Genomic DNA, 19456 nt, shown 5'->3' on the forward strand with positions numbered 1-19456 from the left:
GAAGAGCAGCCTCAAAGCCAAGTCTTCCTTCATTTGAAGTTAGGCTAGCTGTCTGGTTTCAGTTCTGTTTGCGTTGATGTCTCAGATCGAGTGTCTGCACATCATCTGCTTGTAAGTTGGGTAGCTCGCCGCAAATCCCCCAAAGATTTCCAGGCCCCTGTTTTTGGTCTAGCTCCGCGTTCTTGCGCGGGCTCCCGTGGCCTTCAAAGATCGCGTGGACAATTTGTGCAGTGCTGCGTGCCAGATGAGGTAGTGCAGGGCTGTAAGGAAGGCAGCAGCAAGGCCTCTTGATTGAAGGTAAAATATTCTCCCGCGTGCCCCAGAGGATAAGTGGAAATAAAACAGCATTGCAAAATTGCCTTGGTGATTGTGGCTTTTGCAGCTGCTGAGAGAGAATTGAGCAGCATTTTCTAGGGGAATGAAGCGGTAACATGTGAGTGAGGTGCTGTGGAATTTACTTTGTGGATCTTTTTAAATATCACAGATATTCTTTATTTACTCCTGCTCCACCTTTTTCTAAAAAGAATTTAAGAGCACTTACGCAATGGAGTTACCGTAAATCAAAAATAGAAAAAAAACAAAGCCATAAAATCGGGGAGCCGGGAGGGAGAACGCTACGTGCCAAATTTGTTTCGGAGCTTCCTGGAAGCCAGAGGGAAGAAGGAGTTACTGTAAGTGTCCTGGTTCTTGAGGTCATCCTCTTAGTAACAGTGGCTTGCAAGATGGGTAGGTGACCCTCTGAGACGCCTCCCAGGAGGGGGGTTATCCCCAAATCCCTAATAAGCTGAACTTGGCCGTGCTTCCTGATCGCTGGGGAGAAGGGTAACTGCTTCCCACCTGCTACGGGCAGAGCGCCCTTGCTATGGGCAGAGAAAGAGGCAAAAGCACCCGTATCGCGCCCTCGCTGAGGGCCTGGGCGACGCTTTGCCCTCATCGTGCTGGTGACCTTGTGACGGGACCGGCCTTTCCGTTGCTTTCAGGTTACCGGATGCGATTAGGGTCTAGCACGGACAAGAAGGACTCGGGCCGCCTCCACGTGGACTTCGCCCAGGCCAGGGACGACTTCTACGAATGGGAATGCAAGCAGAGGATGCGCGCGCGCGAGGAGCGGCACCGGCGCAAGCTGGAGGAGGACCGGCTGCGGCCGCCCTCGCCGCCCGCGATCATGCACTACTCGGAGCACGAGGCCGCCCTGCTGGCCGACAAGCTGAAAGGTAGGAGGCCGCCGACCTGGGCCTGCCCGCTGACTGACGGAGGAGCCCTGTGATCCCCAAGCACCCCCCGCGTCTCCGCCCCTACACCTGCTGATTTCCTGCAGGCGAGGTCACCCCCGAAGCTTCCCCCTGCCGCCTGGGACAGAGCCCTGCCTCTTCCCGCCTGTGTCCTCCGTGCAGGTGTGTGTTGTCACTCAGCACGACTCACGGAAGGAGGGGAGAGGAGTCGCACGCAGAAGACCCAGAGCTGGCTCCTGTCTTCCCACCTGTGACGAATGAGCTAGGCTAGTGTCCCCTCCCGTGGTCGGGATCCCTGCCTTCAGAGATGGAGTTGAAGGGTCACTGCTAACACCTATGGAATAATTGGGGGCAGGGGGCACTAGTGTATGTCACTTCTTTAACGTTGGCTGTGCTCCTCTCACGTGTTTGATGCTGTGGGGGAATAAAGACAAATGGGGGCTTTAGTACCTGCCCCAGGGAACTACAGATGATTGGGGAGGGGCCGGAATTTTAAGTCAGGACCACATGTATGCGTGAATTCCCTTCCATCACCCATCAGAGTTGTATCATCTGAGCCGCATCTGCGTTTTACAGGCAAGTGACGAGTGACGGTCAGACCTTCCTCAGGCCGTTGGGCGTGTCGGGTTTTAAGGAGAGAAGGCAGGTTGCAGTCCCTGGCCGCATGTAGGTGTCTCAAGTAAGCGATTAACTCAAGTCCAAAGCCAATGGCATGATTGCCAACCGATGTATGAGCAACGTGCTTTGGGAACACAGGGGCGAGTGTCAAGGAAGGTATATCAAGAAAATCGTCACAGAGGAGAACTGCGCGGGAGAAACAAGGGTCCCCCCTGCCCCCCAGGAGAAAAAGGGCCTAAATACATCCTGGTCAGAGGCTGGAGCCCCAGGAGAAAAGACACAAGGAAGCAGAGAGGAATTTGGCCCAGGAGGAGAAAGGCACGTCACCTGTCCCAGGGTACACGAGAGCTGCATGGCAGTTTCTAGAGCGAGGTGAAGTGGGAAGAGCAGTTGGGGGCCAGCGGGCAGAGTCCTGAAGGCTGCCGCTGGATTTGGGTTTTGTTCCTTAAGCAGCGGAGAGGCCATTAAAGATTTCTCATGGGAAGAGAAATGTGATTGATCGCTTGGAGTGTTTTAGAGCATAGCTAGTATATTGCTGGGAATGTGTAAAGTGGACTGGATGTTTTCATTAAATGAAATGTATGAAAGCTGCCCCAAACCTATTTTAGGAGGATAGGAGGTTGACATTCTATATCTTTAAAAGAGAATTCTTTTGGGGAGCCTGGGTAGCTCAGTCGGTTAAGCGTCCGACTTCGGCTCAGGTCACGATCTCGCAGTCCGTGAGTTCGAGCCCCGCGTCGGGCTCTGGGCTGATGGCTCAGAGCCTGGAGCCTGCTTCCGATTCTGTGTCTCCTTCTGTCTCTGCCCCTCCCCCGTTCATGCTCTGTCTCTCTCTGTCTCAAAAATAAATAAAAACGTTAAAAAAAAAAATTTAAAAAAAAAAGAGAATTCTTTTATTTCTTCTAAACTTTATTTATTTTGAGAGAAAGACAGTGAGTGGGGGAGGAACAAAGAGAGAGAGAGAGAGAGAGAGAGAGAGAGAGAGAGAGAGAGAGAATCCCAAGCAGGCTCTGCACTACAGCACAGAGCCCAACGTGGGGCTCGAACTCACGAACTGTGAGATCGTGACCTGAGCCCAAATCAAGAGCCAGACGCTTAACCGACTGAGTCACCCAGGCACCCCGAGAATTGTTTTGAAACGGACTTCTGCTTCTAGCCGTTTTCCACCCGGTCCGGCCTTGAGAACCCCTAATCAGCTGCAGTTGTGACTGAAATGCCCCACTGTGACTACCAGGCCAGTCTTGCTTGTTGTGCTGCTCTGAAAGGGCCTGTCTTGCAGACATAAACACATAGGTCATTGTCCCTTCAACAAAAAGCATACACAGTGCAAATACAGGCATCATCTCCCCTTTCCATTCAGGCTACAAATCACAGGGAGTGGCCAGGAGGAGAAAGAACAACATCCTCAGGCGGGAATGTGGATTTTGGAACAAATTGGGTTTTTTTCTTTAATATCCTGTACATTGTGTATTATCGGCTTACGCGCTACACCTAGACGTGACAAAAACCAGCACCTTCGTTCTGTGACCTCTTAGAGGAGTTTCACAGAAGTCTGGCATGCCCCTGTTCTTTTTAAGAAACCCGCACGGAAATGTCTGTGCATGTAAGAGGAACGTGGCATTGCCTTCCCTGCTGGAGGATCACAGATTGGGATGTCAATTTGGTGAAGTAATTTGCAAGCTTTGCCATTTCAAAAATATATATTTATATAGATGAGTATAATTTGCAGAATTTCGAAGCTGCACCTTTGCCAAGTACTGTGTGATCCCTTGAGAGAACAGATTGGAAAATTTAATAGATGGCAGTTACAGTAGAATGAACTAGCTGGGGATACATCTCAGGCAACAGTCAGGTAATATCAAGCTTGACAATTTCAACCCAAGCACAGAGTTTGGAATATAAACAGCATTTAATTGCCTAGGAAATTGGCTGCCTCGGAGAGGAAATCCACTCCATGCTCCTTATAACGCTGCAAAGCCAGACAGGAGGAGCCAAGGAAACTGCTGCCCTGAAGATGATTTCATTGATGTAGGGATAAAAAAAATAAAAAAAAAAAAAAAAATGCAGTCAAAACCCAAGGTAAAGAAGCCTGGATAAAAAAGAAAATGGAAATGCAATCTGAAAATACCTAATTGGATTTGATTTTTTTTTTCCCCTCCACTGAGAAATCATACTCTCTTAGGTTTATTCCATGTTCCCCCATTTTACATTGTACTTGTTTATTCTTGCAGTTTCCTTTCGGAAAATCAGCTTTATCTAGCAACATCTGTACAAGCCAACCCTATGTATGACCCACAAGGCCCTCCACTGCATCCTGCCTAGGGTTAAAACAATGCACATAGTAAATGCTTAATTCCTTTCTCTCTTCCTCAGCTATTTGGATCTCTTGAGTAGGTTGCATTTCTGGGCAGTGGTGCCACCGGGCATGATCGGAAATGTGCAGGCAGCCATCATCCCACTTGTGGGGCTCTTTACCATATATCTGGGACCTTGCTAAGCACCGCAGGGAAGACAACAGCATGCAAGCCTCTACTTCACAGCGCTTAGGCTTCTGGAATGATAGAGGCAATTACAAAGCACCGTATACTTCCCACTATCGTGTGTGAGAAGTGCCCCGTGCCTTCCCAGGAGTGACTCGGGACCCAACTGGACAGTGACGGGGCGAGGGGGCAGGTCTTCTGAAACCAGCTAACCCCAGATTCTGTGGCCACGGGGCCTTCTTGAAGGCGGAGGAAACTTCGAGTTGTAATTGTGTAGTGTCTAAGGCAGCGTCTGTTGCGTTAATACAAATTCTAAAAAAGAAAATTAGCGGGCACCCTGCTGATTAAATAGACATTGTTCTGAGACAATTCAACTTAATGAAGACTGACTGGGAAGTAACTGCTCACAGACCCAAAGTTTATAGCATGGCTTTGAGAAAGTGAGCAGGAGCTCAATAACACCATAATTACACTTTATTGGAAACAGTAGCACCAGGCAGATGAGATAATGAATTTCAGTGTGTCTAACACAGACCATCCACCCCTGGAGGAACCCTGTGTTTGGACTGGGGAAGGAAGAGATTGATTAGACGGTGAGAAAGATGATATCCTCATTCACTGGAGATTTCTCCTGGCAAGAGCATTTAAAAGTTTTTGTGTACTTTTCCCCCCTTTGGAAAGCTTCGCATAATCTTTCATTATGCGATGAAATGAAGAGTTTCTCTGTGCCATCAGGTGAAGTTTTGACAAAGCTTTGAAGCAGTGCCCTTGGGATCCCCTGATGTGTCATCATGAATTCAGTTCTCCTGGGATCCGCATTCATAATTTCCGGAGGGCTAGGCTCTGATTTGCATACAGAATGGCCCAGTGTCAGCCTGCCAGGGGGACAGGGGGAGGGAGGGCTGCCGGCATTTTGCTGCGGTGGTTGTCAATATTTATGGTTCCAAGAAAGTAAAAATCAATAATGCTCTAAGCCAAGTGGAAGTTCCATTAGCTAAAAGCCAGGCTTCCGTCTTAGGGCAAGGGAAATAAACACAGGAGGCTGTTGGAGAATCACTTCCGTGGGCGTCGCTGACCTTCACAGAGGCAAGACAGGCCGTTTCACCTAGAAACGTTTTGCATGACCTCAAAGCAGGAATAATCAGTGCATTTTCATATTGCCACCCCCTCCCTTAATTTTTTTTCATTTTTACAGGTACTGAGTAATTGGGGGAGATTGTGTGTGTGTGTGTGTGTGTGTGTGTGTGTGTGTGTGTGTGTTGAAGGGAGAGGAGTGCATTAACCATTTGTCTCGCCTCTCCTGCTATCTGTGATTTGGGGGATAGATAAGGTAACAACACCCCTTTTAATGGTTAATTGAGTAGCCAGAAGAGTGGAGACTTGCTTAGAGATGTCCAGGCTTGAGGGACGTTTTAGGACTATTGTAGTAGGAGTGCTTGGGCCATCCTGGAATCCCCATTCTGCTTGGATCACTATGTGACTCCACACTGTGAGCTATTTCCAGCTATCATAAACGCCAGAAATCAGTGACAGCATTCACTGTGTGTGTGTGTGTGTGTGTGTGTGTGTGTGTGTGTGTGTGTACGTGTGTCTATATCCCCATTTTTGGAGGAAAAAAATGTGTTGTAGTACATCTTCCTTTTATCTCATTCTTGGGATATGTTATTCAAACACTGATCTCCTCTCCTGTTATTCCTTTATAGACCCAGCCATAAATAAGGGTACTACAGCCCGCCTAAGTTTTCATATTCAGTGCTCATGGCCTGGCTCTCATCCTCCCTATTGTTCTGAAAATCAAGGCCAGATCTCCCTCTGCACACAAAGGGGGGAAAAAAACCTGCTTACCAGTTTGAGGCCTTTTCCCCCTTGATTATCGGTTTGTCACTTTGACTGAAGTTCACCACGTTCCCACCTGCTGAGTCCTGGGGTTTGTGTCCTTGTCCTAGAGTTACACATGCAACTATAGCACAGACCTGGCCTTTGAGGAGCTACAGTTCAAAGGTGGCTAAAGCATGCTCTGGCAGTGGAACCATAACTTACAAATATAAAATTGACATGTGCCTATGATTTTGTTTGACTCATTCATTAATGAGAGAATCAGTAAGGCGTTAAAACTGGTTCAAAAGAAAATGTGCTTTATAATGATTGGTATTTTCTACTGGACGATAGTTCATCTGTGTTGTTATGGAGAATTATTTGCATTGTTATCAGCTCTCCACAATCTATGTTCTGTCCCTAAAGGGTTGTAAGATAGCCTAGTCAAAGGCAATTAAAGATTCATTCCCCTATAGAATCAGATAATTCCGGGGGCTGGGGGGTGATGGAGAGGGTCTTCTGGGCCATGCCCAGGATTCCACTACAAAGATCTGCAGTAGTCTCTATGCCCATTTCCAAGTCTTTGACTTTTTTTTCACATTTTCTTTTCTGGGACAGGGATGACGGATGTTTAAGCACCTGTTCTTTAAATGGGGGCAGGGAGGTTAGAGACAGGGATTCACAGAGCTCAGAAGAATCACATCAAACCCTTTCAGTAACCTCCACTATCTCAGGTGCCACTTTCCATGTCAAGGTCTCGTGATCTTTTAACATAGATGAGCTCCCAGCCAGTTTCCCTGGTTTTCATTGACTGATTTCTTCCAGTGCTTCCAAAACTTTAATGTGCATTTGAATCACTTGGAGTAGGAGATTCTGAATCAGGAAGCCTGAGTCAGGGTGAGTCTGCATTTTCAAGGAGCTCCCAAATGAGGCTCAAGCTTAGTCTTTGAATGGCGAAGATTTATCCCATATGCAGTTTTTGAAGTGCCTCCTATGTCACAGGTGCTCAATAAACATGGAAGAGAGGGACAGAGAAGGAGGTTGATGAAGTCTGAAGGAGCCAGAAAACAAAATGAGATGGGTATGGGATTCAGGTAGTGACAGTAAAGGGATAATAGTCATTACAATATTATTTATTCCTCACAAAACTAAAAACAATCATTATCTTCCCAGAATTAAAAATGCTTTCAAAAAGATTTTTGAGTCATTTGATAAGCTGGTTAGCGCCTTTCTGCAGAAGGCTCTGCTTCTCTGTGATTATCTGACATCATTCTTAACTTTCATTGCCAGTGGCGATGACCTCAGAGGCCTGAAGGATAAAAGGACCAGCTAGCCTAAGTGCCAGAGGACATTTATCTCTGGGAGACAATGTGAAAACACTCTTTAACATGAAATTAAAATGTTTATTACTGGGGCGCCTGGGTGGCTCAGTCCGTTAAGCGTGTGGCTGAGGCTCAGGTCATGATCTCACAGTTTCAGATTTCAAGCCCTGCATCTGACTCTGCAATGACAGTGCTCGCTCTCGCTCTCTCTGTGTCTCAAAACAAATAAGCTTTAAAAACTGTTGATTACTAACTGATGTTTCCGAACTTCTGACCGTTGAATTTGTGGCTCTCTAGCGAGAATCACCGCAAGTCTATTAGAAATAGTGTAACCAAATATAGATAAATTGCCAAGCGAAAAACTCAGAGTGACCAGAAGATTGCAGTATGTTTTAGAAGTTTCATTCTCACGTTAGCCCTTCAAAACTGGAGGCAGATCCACAAGCCAACCATTGACTATACAGAGTGACTGATGTTTTAGTAGAAGGATATGGAGGGAATTGTGAAAACGTAGCCCATGGACGCCCCAATTCATGCTAGGGTTACAGAAAAGCTGCTTTGATGAAAGACACTGAGGCTGAATCTTGAGGGAAACGTAACAGTTATCCAGGTGTCCAGAAACGTGAAGGCTCCTGGAATGAGCACACAGAGCACGGAAAGGCAGGGAGGCGTGGCCATGGTGCTCACCAAAGAGGAGAATGGTAAGGGAACGGGGGATGAAGGGGAAAATGCAAATCAGGAAAAGCCATGGAGCAGACATGTGCGGTAACCCAGGTGTGACGTGGTAAGGACCCTGGTTAGAAAACACTGCACAAGTTTTAAGGAGCAAATGGTCCATATTCGCCCGTTAATACGGCAGTTTTCCCAGCTCTTGCTGTGGAAAAAGGCACGTCTGCCCATTCTAGTTTCTAAACTGCACCCGTGTTCAGAGTTATGCCTGAGCATGGTCACAGGAAGTATTTGGAATTTTTGTAAATGCATCTTTGATGTGATTTTTATGAGCAGTGTTAATTTCTTTTCACATGAATAGCTTTAATAATGCTGCCATCTAAATCCTGTTTAAATTAGTTTATATTGTTTTCTGTTTTCTCAGTGATCTTTCCACTGAATCCAAAATTGAACTTACAGTTGGATATTGAAAATGACCGCTCCCAATACACTTCCGTAGCCATTCAGAGTGCATTGCTGAGTTAGTCTTAATTAATATAAAATCACTTCTTACGTAGCAACAGATACTGACCGAACTTAACCGATTGTGCCTTAACTAATGTTTTCACATTTAATTTGCATGTCAGTACATCAATTATATATTGGCCTGGAAGTTTCAGAAAGTTCAGAAATGAGGATGAAATTGGGAGTTCTCGAAACTACATACATCTTTTAAGCTAAGCTAATGGAATTTTGCGTGCTATTGACTTGTGCTACATATTTTTTAACGCTTGTTAAAATGTGAGCAAGTCTCTTCCCTGCTTACTTTTTTTAAAAAATTTTTTTTAATGTTTATTTATTTTTGAGACAGAGAGAGACAGAGCATGAATGGGGGAGGGGCAGAGAGAGTGGGACACACAGAATCGGAAGCAGGCTCCAGGCTCTGAGCCATCAGCCCAGAGCCTGATGCGGGGCTCGAACTCACGAACCGTGAGATTGTGACCTGAGCTGAAGTCGGACCCTCAACCGACTGAGCCACCCAGGCGCCCCCCCCTGCTTACTTTTTAAATTGTATATTTTCAATTGCCCAGTCCTAAAACTGCTGTTTCTCTTTCTGAAAACTATCAATTAATTCTGATCTGCTGGTGAACTTATGCCCTCCATCCTAGACAGGAAGAAAAATAAAGTTTGGTTTTCAGGTCATTTGAGCAAACACACATTTTTAAATTTTAAGTGTGTTCTCCCTGACAGTAAATTAGTGTATTTATGAACTGAGTTACCACAAGCAAGAGAAGGAAGAACAACCAGTAACAGGAGGGAAAGACGGATGGAACGGGGATGTTCTATCTCCTTGTAAGGTTGACAACAAAATCTTAGAGGGTTTTTTTCCCCCCTCTGTGTTATATACAGATAAAAGTCCCAGGAAAGGCGAAAAATGGTACATGAAGTCAGTGTTTTCTTTTTTGTTGTTATTTTTTAAGAGGGGAGGAAAAAAAGACTTCTTATAAGTGTTAGGTTTATTCATGCTGTCTTTTGGGAAGTCCATTCTCCTAACATCTATTGGCGGGGAGAGAGGTAGCGAGTATGCGTGGGAGGCAAAATTTATTCTGACTGTAACGGTCACAGTGGGCCTCTCACAAACATAATGCTAAATTATGGGCCTCTCCATGGGCTGAACGTAATGTTAAGTTGTATGATGGATTTTATCTTACACAAGCCGCTCCGGTCCATGAAATGAGATAAGAAACCACTGCAGCTGGAGTTCACCGAGGGTTGAGCTCAGCCTGAAATTCCGGAGTTAACAAAATTGGATGAGCCAGCTGTGAGACTGCACGCGTGTGTTCTGTGCCTGTGCCTGGAGATTTTCGAGGAAGGGCGTCTTTCCCTCGCAGGGTGCCCAGTGGGCCAGTTCTCTCCTCTGGCCCAAGTGTGAGGGCAGAGGGGGGCAGGTTTGCCCTGAAAAAAGGCTTTGATCCCCAACCCCAGACTGCCTCTGCCTCAGGGGGAGAGGGCCTGGGTGGGTGCTGATGGGTAGCGTGTGTCCGATCGCTACTTCCACCATGCAAAAAGCAGAGCACGCTCCACGCACCCTGGGTCAGGCTGACCCTGCCTTCGTTCCGGGTGCGTACCTCTGGGCAAGCAGCAGCCACAGCAAGGAAGTTGTGCCCCCGTCTGGGAGAGGGACTGTGGCAGAAAAGGTACTAATGGTGTTTCTATGGCGCACTATGAAATTCACAAATCACCCCCATGAACGAAGGCTTTGTATGCTGTATAACATGCCAACAGCAGTGGTTGATTAAAGAACATCTGGTGAATGAGATAAAATAGAACTCCTTTACCAAACATGAATCACGCTCCGTCCAGTCATCTGGGGGGTATATATGTATATGTGTTTGTATGCATATATAAACAATATATAACATAGGAAATAAATGCACACACAAACACACACACACAGCGCATAAGGAGGTTTTTGATGTTCCTCCAGGAGAGGGAACATAATAGGCACTCAGTATTTACCAGATAAATTCGTAAGAATCTGAATCGCCCAGTGTAATTTTGCTCCCAATTTTTAGAATTCAGAGTCTACCTCGTCTTCTGGAAAAATGTAGGATATTTTCCTTAAGTCACATGTTCCAAGGGTAGAAAAATTCAGGTGGAAGATTTCTCCCCTCCAGTTTGCCTGGGAAGTACGCAGGGAGCCTTCAGCAGTAGGATCGATTAATGTTGTGATAATTGACATACAGCTTCCAGTTCTAATTAACTTAATTACCTTCAGACTTGCTTTTTTTTCCTACTTCTAAGCCATACAACACAGGTCTGTTCCAGTAACCATTCCAAAACAGGCAAGTTTACTTGTTTTCTTTCAGATAAACTTTATCATTTATTTACAGGTGGAACCTCATTGCCCACTCCGTGCACCCCACCCCCTCCACAACACACACATACCTCGAACCAAGTTCACGTGGACTCTGGTAGGCTTCCAGATGGCTTCCACAGAGAACACTGACCACTCAGGGAACAAGCCCTCTTTTGTTGAAAACAAGGAAATGTTTTGTTTTTCAGCTGAATCGAAGCTGTTCTATTAGATGTAAAGCGAAATTAGTTTTGAACTGGAGCAGAAAAAGAACTAATTCCTAAAACCACTTTGGGAACAATATCTTCCGTTACATCCGGTTTTAAAATAGTCTAATCTGTCATCCATATTTTGCCACTAACTCAGCTGAATCTAAGTCACACAACTAGTTTCACTGTATAATAGATCTGATAAGAGAATCTTGAAAAATGCAGTAGGGACCCAATCGGTTAATGACAGTTTTCTGAGCCACTCTTGAGAAAGAGAAATCAGGATTTGGTGTGCCGTGTTACCAAGAATGCCCAGAACAGATCTAAAACTAAGCTCACCGGGTTGGTAGATGAGAGAGTGAGCTACCAAGTATTTCTTGGATGGCTCTGTGATACCATAGAGTCAGATGTGAAAGGGAAGGCTAAGAAACGCTAGCACGGTTAGCCTTAGGGAAGCTAATTTGTCAAGTTCCAAAGATGTATCCGTTAAGATGGTCCATGTTCTGTCTTTTGAGAAGAACCAGAGTAAAGTACGTGTCCTTGCCTTGGCATGATTTGTACTTGGTGGTTTTCCATTTCCAGATGATAGCAAGTTTTCAGAGGCTATCACAGTGCTACTCTCCTGGATTGAGCGAGGGGAAGTTAACCGGCGTTCTGCCAACCAGTTCTATTCCATGGTGCAGTCAGCCAACAGCCACGTCCGCCGGCTGATGAACGAAAAAGCCACCCATGAGCAGGAGATGGAAGAAGCCAAGGAGAATTTTAAAAATGCCTTAACTGGAATCCTCACCCAATGTAAGTAAAATTTGGGGGGCCATCTGTTTTGCTGTGGTTTTGCCTTTTCTTTTGTATTCATTTAGTTTTTGTTTTCATGTGGGGGTAAGTAGATCAATAATTTCCCATTTTACTCCATATCAAATGGCACACCTCATAACCGATTTCATGTTCTGTGGCAACTTGGAGGAACACGGACCCCGCCCTGAGAGCTTACTTCTCAAGGTGAGCAACATTTCTGTAGCTTTTCCTCAGAACACCAAACCCGGCCACCGGGGCAGGGCACCAGATGCTTCTGTGCCTGCTGGACCCACCGCAGCTCACAGCACACCTGCAGGGTGGCCACCCTTTACCTGGGGGCCGTCCCCACAGACCTGTGTGTCCTCCCAGTGCTGGGACAGTAGGAAGCAGACCCCGAACACATTGTCCTTGAGCTCTGTTTAGGATGAAGGTATCATCAGAAAAACTCCTCCCCGGGATCCTTTATTTGAGGTGAGCTCTGGCTGTCGACATGGGCAACTCAGGAGTAGAGGAGGGTTTTCTGCAGTATTATTTTTTTTTGTCCTTTCTTCATCTGGAAAGCAGATTGCCTTAACCGCTTAATGCTGGTGATTTTTCATGTCCAGACCCTAAATTGATGAAGGGGTCTAAATGGGCTTGCTCATAGAACAATAGTCGGGGTAATTACCCAGGGCTCTATTCAAAAAAAAAGGGCGTATATTTTTTTTATGGGCACTCTGTCTGTGTCTGTAGTTAACGTCACAGTGGCATAATGCATTACAGTTGCGGATGTTCCCCGGGTCGGTAAAAGCCACCGAATGACACTGTAACAATGCCGTGCTCCATCCCATACCAGGTGCAGGGTGCCACGTGGGATGGGGATATATGCGATTTACATATTCATTCTGAGAATAAGTATTATTTTCAATGATATAACGTGCCAAAATGTCGAGCGCCTCTTTCATCGGTGCAAACCCAAGGGATAATGTATCTGTTCGGATGAGAAGAGAGAGGGGCGTGAAAAACCAGGCTCTCGAGTGGAAAAGGGTTTTCTATGGCTCTGTTGTCAGGCCTTTTTTCGCGGCAGCATTAAAATATGTAAGAAACTCTCAAATGTGAACTCTGATAGGTGACCAAATATCCAGTGTGAGATCAACCCGGGACACCTGTCTTTATAGAAAAGGAATAGGAAAGAACAGAAGTGCGGTCTCCTCAGACCATTCTCAGACCACCTTCTCGTGATTCCTACTCTGAGGGATGACCCTTCTTCACGTGACCGTGTCGGTCCAGCAGTTCTGAAGTTAGGGTTACTAGGGATAGGGTGAGAAACACTAATATCGATGCCCCTTTAAATTTTTTTTTCAACGTTTATTTATTTTTGGGACAGAGAGAGACAGAGCATGAACGGGAGAGGGGCAGAGAGAGAGGGAGACACAGAATCAGAAACAGGCTCCAGGCTCTGAGCCGTCAGCCCAGAGCCTGACTCGGGGCTCGCACTCACGGACCGCGAGATCGTGACCTGGCTGAAGTCGGACGCTTAACCGACTGCGCCACCCAGGCGCCCCTCGATGCCCCCTTTAAAAGGAGGGCCGTGCAGCATGGATTAGCAGGTGGAGGGGAGGTAAGGCTGGATTGGTATTGGAGAAAAGGAAGAGAGGGAAAGGCCACTTGACTCTTAAAAACACAGCCCCTGCAGAGTGATGGCAAACCAGGTGCCTGAACACTGGGATATTCCCGGTACCTCTTGCTCACCAGCATCAATTTCATAATATATTTTCGTTCCCGTGACTTCACTGTCCCACCTGGCAGGGAAGACTCAACCCTTGACTCCAACAGCGAAGGTAGGAAGGGAACCACGCATTAGAATAGGGAAGTTTAGTGTTCTTTGGCAATATCCGTGGAAAGAAGCCTGTGTTAAAAAGAGGCCCAGATCCTGTGGCTGGAAGAATGCCACGCCACGTGCCTAACATTAGCCAGGGGTGAGCTGGCCTAGGCTGGGGGATCCAAACATCAGCGCTGTATTCCTGATAAATCGAGGCTGAATTGGACCGTGAGGTTGAGGGCTGTTGCAACAATGCGCTTCCTACTGTGGGACGTCTGGATGAGCAAGCATCTGGCCACAAGCAGGCCTGAAGAACTCTTCCCACACCGCACAGCCAGGAGGGGGAGGAGGGGGAGGAGGAGGGAAGTAAGGGGAAGGGAGGAAGGAGAAGAAGAGGCAGGAGGAGGAGGAAGGGAGGAGGGAAAGAGGGGGAAGGGAAGAAGGAAGGAGGGAGAAGGAGGAGGCAGGAAGGAGGAAGGGGGGAGGGAAAGAGAGGGTAGGGAGAGCAGGGGGAATGTGCGGGAAAGCAGTAGGGAGACAGGCAGGCTGGAGTGCTCCCTCCTGAGCAGGAGACTGTGGAGGGCTGCCGCAGGACCAGGGATTTTTGGAAGGAAACCACCTCATGGAAACCCCGGAGCAGAGATAACCATCATTTCTCTCCGGCACCTCCACTGTGAACTATCCAAAATGGAATTTTTCCTTTTAATCTTCAAACCCTTTTCTTTCTGGGGCTTTTCCTTCCCATTTTAATACATCCTCAGACCAAAATCCTGTAAGTAATTTTTACCCCAGTCATCTCCCGCCACCAAAGCCCATATATCCAGGCCATCAAGAAATCCCGTTGTTTCAACATTCACAAACGACCTACTTTTCTTCACTTTATTTATTTTTTAAAGTTTTTTAACGTTTATTTATTTTTGAGACAGAGAGAGACAGCATGAACGGGGGAGGGTCAGAGAGAGAGAGGGAGACACAGAATCCGAAGCAGGCTCCAGGCTCTGAGCTGTCAGCACAGTGCCTGACTCAGGGCTCGAACTTACCACGAGATCATGAACTGAGCCGAAGTCGGCCGCTTAACCGACTGAGCCACCCAGGCGCCCCCATCATGTCTTTTTTTTTTTTTTTAACATTTTATTTATTTTTGAGACAGGGAGAGACAGAGCATGAACAGGGGAGGGTCAGAGAGAGGGAGACACAGAGTCTGAAACGGGCTCCAGGCTCTGAGCTGTCAGCACAGAGCCCGACGCGGGGCTCGAACTCACGGACTGTGAGATCATGACCTGAGCCGAAGTCGGCCGCCCAACCGACTGAGCCACCCAGGCGCCCCCATCGTGTCTTTTTTTTACAGGCTCAAATCACGCAAGATAAAAAGAAGGGGAAAGGAAAGAAAGAGGACAGGGTTGCACCTTCAGAGCGAGACAGCAAAACTTGCCCTAAGAGCCCCAACAGCCTTCCGTTTCTGTCTCGTTGTGCAGAATTATTACACATGTTGGTGCCTAGCTACAAGGAAAATGGGAAATATGCTTTTCTGACGGGACCCATTGCTCCCCAGAATAAAACCGGAGGTCTCAGAGTAAAGAAGGGGGGGGAGGGCGGGTGGATGGCTGCCCAGAGGCATTTTGCAGTTCCTGCCATACGCGGCCCCTCCCGTCCCACTTTTACTCCTGTCCGATCTGTTTTTCACACGTCGCCTAGTGGGATTCACATCGTATCTCCCCACTTCGGCCCCTTGAGTAGCTTCCCATTGCACGGATAATATTCCCTCTGCAGCCCGCGGGCTCTCCACACCTGCCTCTTCAGCTCCGTCTTCCCTCGACTCTCCACGCGTCCTCCCCATGGGCCTCCCTCCTGCTGAGCCCTTCGGAACCAATTCCCACCCCAGAGCCTTTGCACCTCTGTCCCTCTGTCTGACTTGCACTTCCCCCCACTCCACATGCGTGAATCCTTCCCATCCTTTAGGTCTTGGCTGAGAGCCCACCCTTCAGAGAGGCCTTTCAACACACCCCCTCCCCCATAGGCTCACCACCCACTGCGAGTTCAAGGTCCTCCAGAGCACTTAGCAAATGTGCAGCGGTGTGATAATTTGTCGGCTTTTGCTGATTAGTCTTCCACGCACCCCAAGTGTCTGGAACATAGGAACAGGATGATGAGTAAGTGAGTGCGTGAGTAATGGCAAGGGCAGCAGGAAGGAAGCCTGAAACCGTTCAGAAGTTCCCCGGGGACCTTGGAGAGTAGTTTGGTATCGGTAGCAGCACAGTCCGGGGGTCCCGGGCCTCGACTCTGCAGGCGTAATCACACAGATCGAGAAGCCCAGTAGCTGTGCTTTCGGCGGGAACTGCTGTACTTTACCGGACCTCCTGGAGCAGGCTGGGGGGGGGGGGGGGGTATTTGCATGGAAGAGTCAGCAGAAGAATTCATGTTGGCATTCCTCAGTCCTACCTGTCCCACAACCTGTCCGTGAGAGACACCCCCCCTTCCCCCAGCCCCGGACTTTAATTCTGGGGAAGTATTTCAGCAGCCAGCAGAGACTGTGGAAAGTCCCAGCGGGCGCCACCAGCCCACAGTGCTGTCTCCGTGGTGCCCATCCCGGCTATGGCGGACCTGAGGGGCCTTCGCGGGCCCTGATGGCTGAGACCCGTCAGGACACCTTGAAGGTGGGAGAGACCTTAGAGGGGAGCCTGAGCTGGAATCAAGGCTCTAGGGTGGAACAGGAAGATTGCACGTCCCAGTGAACAGCCTCAGACTTTTCCACTCTTTCCCGTGTGCTTTTGCAAAGATGACTACTCCCCAGACGCACAGGGGAGGCGAAGCCCACCTGTCATCACGCAAATAGTAGCAGCAACGTGGCCAAGCTGCTAGGTGTGTGCACATTTCATCACCCTCTGAAGGTTAAACACATCTCGTTTCATGTCTGGGGCAGTTACGTTTGTCTCAACCACGTTTTCTCCGCTTACCCCCACGCAGTTCGGCGTGGTGGGACGGGGTCGGTGTCCGTACAGGGGGCTGCTGCTGACATAATGACAGCGGAAGTCCACATGGATTGACACGCTTGCTTGCATTTTCCAAAAGCAGAACCAGCCATACTCCCGTTTACCTGCACGAATACTTCCCGGAAAACACGCCAGGAATCACATCCTGCCCTTCCCATTTCGAATTAGATCAGGATTGTTTAGCCCCAAAATTCAGGAATGGCAGCTCAGTTTTCTTTCTCCCGAGTGGCTGGAAATCTAGTTGTTTGGTAGTTAGCATGAGTGCACCCTCCCATGTAAAAGATCTCCACGGTGCCGGGGCCCTTCTCCACGGCATTCCATGGTGGCCTTTCTGTTGGAAAGCCACGAGTGTCAGGAAATTGTTCTGAGGCCATAGGAAAAGCAGGTACATTGATGAACTGGCTTGTCACAGCAGGTGGGGCTGGCCTGGTGTCCTGAAGGGAGGGCTCATTTAACAACTTCCGGGAAGTTCAGGCACATTTCTACAAAGCTCCAAGCATGGCAAAAGGTTGGCTCCCTGCATAGATTTTACTGGAAATAGGAGAAGGAAAATTTCATTAAGTGTTAGTCCTTTAAACTGGATGAGAGGCACCCATCTCCTCACTTTGCTAGTCATACTTTCCTGGCTTTCGTATTTGAGCAGGTAGCATTTGCTCAAAAGGGGAAAAGAAATCAAGAGCCACGAAGAATAACATAAAGAGAAAGTTGTGATTTATTTCAAGATTTACATCGAGGTCCGGGAGTTACCTCCTAGCCCTGTTGGTTTTCCGTTATGCGGACATTTGTTCAGGTTCTCACCTCACTCCTATCTCTGGCCTTCACCCCAGGACCAGCTATTAAATCTAATCCAGTAGGCATTGTTTCCATCCGAACCTTGGCTTCAGGCCTCAAGGGGCAGCACCTGACGCAACCAAGAGTTTGGGGAGTTCAGCATCCATTCACTTTCGTTTGGGATCCTTTTTCACTTCTGACCATGGATGTGCAGTTACGAAAGATGTTAGTTGAGGATGCCATCTATCCCAGTGTGGCAGCTGGGGCTCTCTCGTCTTTTCCGGGCCAGCTGGGTAGATCTCATCTGCTGGATATAGAAACAAAAGAAAAAAAAAAACGTCAGCACAGGTGACTCATTTCACTCTTAGGACATTTCACCCTTATGTCATCCTTGACTCACGTTTATGTCATTTCTTAGCCTGTCCGTGTGGCAGAAACCTCCCCAGTTTTTCCGACTGAGAGACTTTGGGGTTTTGGTCTTCTTTGCCGTTCAAAAATGTATATTCCATAGGCCTGCCCATTTCCAGTTTTGCAGTTATGAGTAAAGCTTGTCAATTCGAAGCTCAGAGAGGAGCTGTTTGTAAAGTTCAGGAAGCATGTACCACAGCATTCAATTATTAATATGCATGCCAAGATGATCAATTGTGCATGCCTTGTTACAACACACACACGTCTAATGAAAATTTAAACACTCCATGATATTCCCACTTTGGTACTTCCCCAACAAGCTTCCCAGTAAGAGAGAAGAGAAGGAAGGGAGCAACGTGGGGGAAAGGCAATTGGGAAAGCAGACGGCAGTGGAGAAGGGTTTATTAATATTAATTTAAGGATACGTGCCATAAATATAATGAGCGGGACTGCAAAGCAGAACTTGGAGGATGTCAGAGACCCATTGGCTCAAGCCCTCTCATTTTATAGAGGAGGAAACTGAGATCCCAGAGCAGACGCGATAGGCCTCGGTCATTCAGCAATTTGGGGGCAGACTAGAACCCAAGACGCTTGGCTCATTCTCATTGTCCAGATTGCTCTCTGTCATCGTGGGTAGGGATGCTTCCATGAACAGCGAAAATGATCAGAGGAGGATATTATAGCTGTAAATTTATAGCTTACACAGGTGGAGTTGAAGAAGCGTTCAGTGACGTTCTGTGTTGGCTCCACATGGACCACAAATGCTGCGGTCTGGTTACAAAATGCAGCCTTTGCCTCTAGCCCTGCCCTCCTCCCCCCTCCACACTGGTGCCTACGCTCCGTCCCTCGCCTCAGGTATTTCCCTCAGCCCCGTGCCAGAACTGGAACCCCGCGTCTGTCACACTTCCCCCTCGTGTAACCCACACCCCCTGTCCCCGTCTCCCGCCTTCTGCAGCACTTGAATATCTCATTCCTTTCTAGTTATTTTCTGTGCGTCGGGTTTTGGGGTTTTCGTTTTTTTTTTCTTCTAGTAAGATTTTAGACTAAACAGAAACAGAGGCCGTTTACTCTTCGCCTTGCCCACCTCCCCAGGGAACATCACCCCCGGGGTCTAAGCGCATCGAAGACCTCAGTACAACATCAAAGACCGTAGACGGAAATGAGGGCGGCATTGGAAATTGGCCTGGAACCTAAAACCTGCAGAACACATTCTAAATGTTGGGGTGTTTGACTACGCCACGATCCCAGTGGACTTGGCTCTCATATGCCATCCTCCTTCAAGTGGCATACGCAGAATATACTTCTGTTGAGAATCTTGCCGCAGGTGGGATTACGGTCCTCTTGCATCACTTCAACCCGGAGGCCGGAGAGGTTAGAATTACCATGCAAATTTGCCTTATATATTTATGATAGGAAATGGCATCACCCTCATCTTAGACCTTGAAAACAGCAGACAGAGGAGAGGCTTTTGACGTAGCATGAAGAGATCCTCGTTCTAAGCCGAGCTCGA

The 19456-nt window shown here is 47.7% G+C and overlaps 1 protein-coding gene across 5 annotated transcripts in view; it reads left to right on the plus strand.

The window, feature by feature from the left end:
* ENOX1 (ecto-NOX disulfide-thiol exchanger 1) overlaps positions 1 to 19456 on the plus strand; it is a 552986-nt gene that overhangs the window by 399481 nt on the left and 134049 nt on the right. For all 5 annotated transcript variants that reach the window (XM_047876641.1, XM_047876659.1, XM_047876649.1 and 2 more), the window contains 2 exons: positions 981 to 1214; positions 11764 to 11976. In XM_047876641.1, the coding sequence (XP_047732597.1) occupies positions 981 to 1214; positions 11764 to 11976 (447 nt within the window). The remainder of the gene's footprint in view (positions 1 to 980; positions 1215 to 11763; positions 11977 to 19456) is intronic.

The sequence above is a fragment of the Prionailurus viverrinus genome, chromosome A1 (genome assembly GCF_022837055.1).
Source record: "Prionailurus viverrinus isolate Anna chromosome A1, UM_Priviv_1.0, whole genome shotgun sequence".
In the NCBI taxonomy this organism is placed as follows: domain Eukaryota; kingdom Metazoa; phylum Chordata; class Mammalia; order Carnivora; family Felidae; genus Prionailurus; species Prionailurus viverrinus.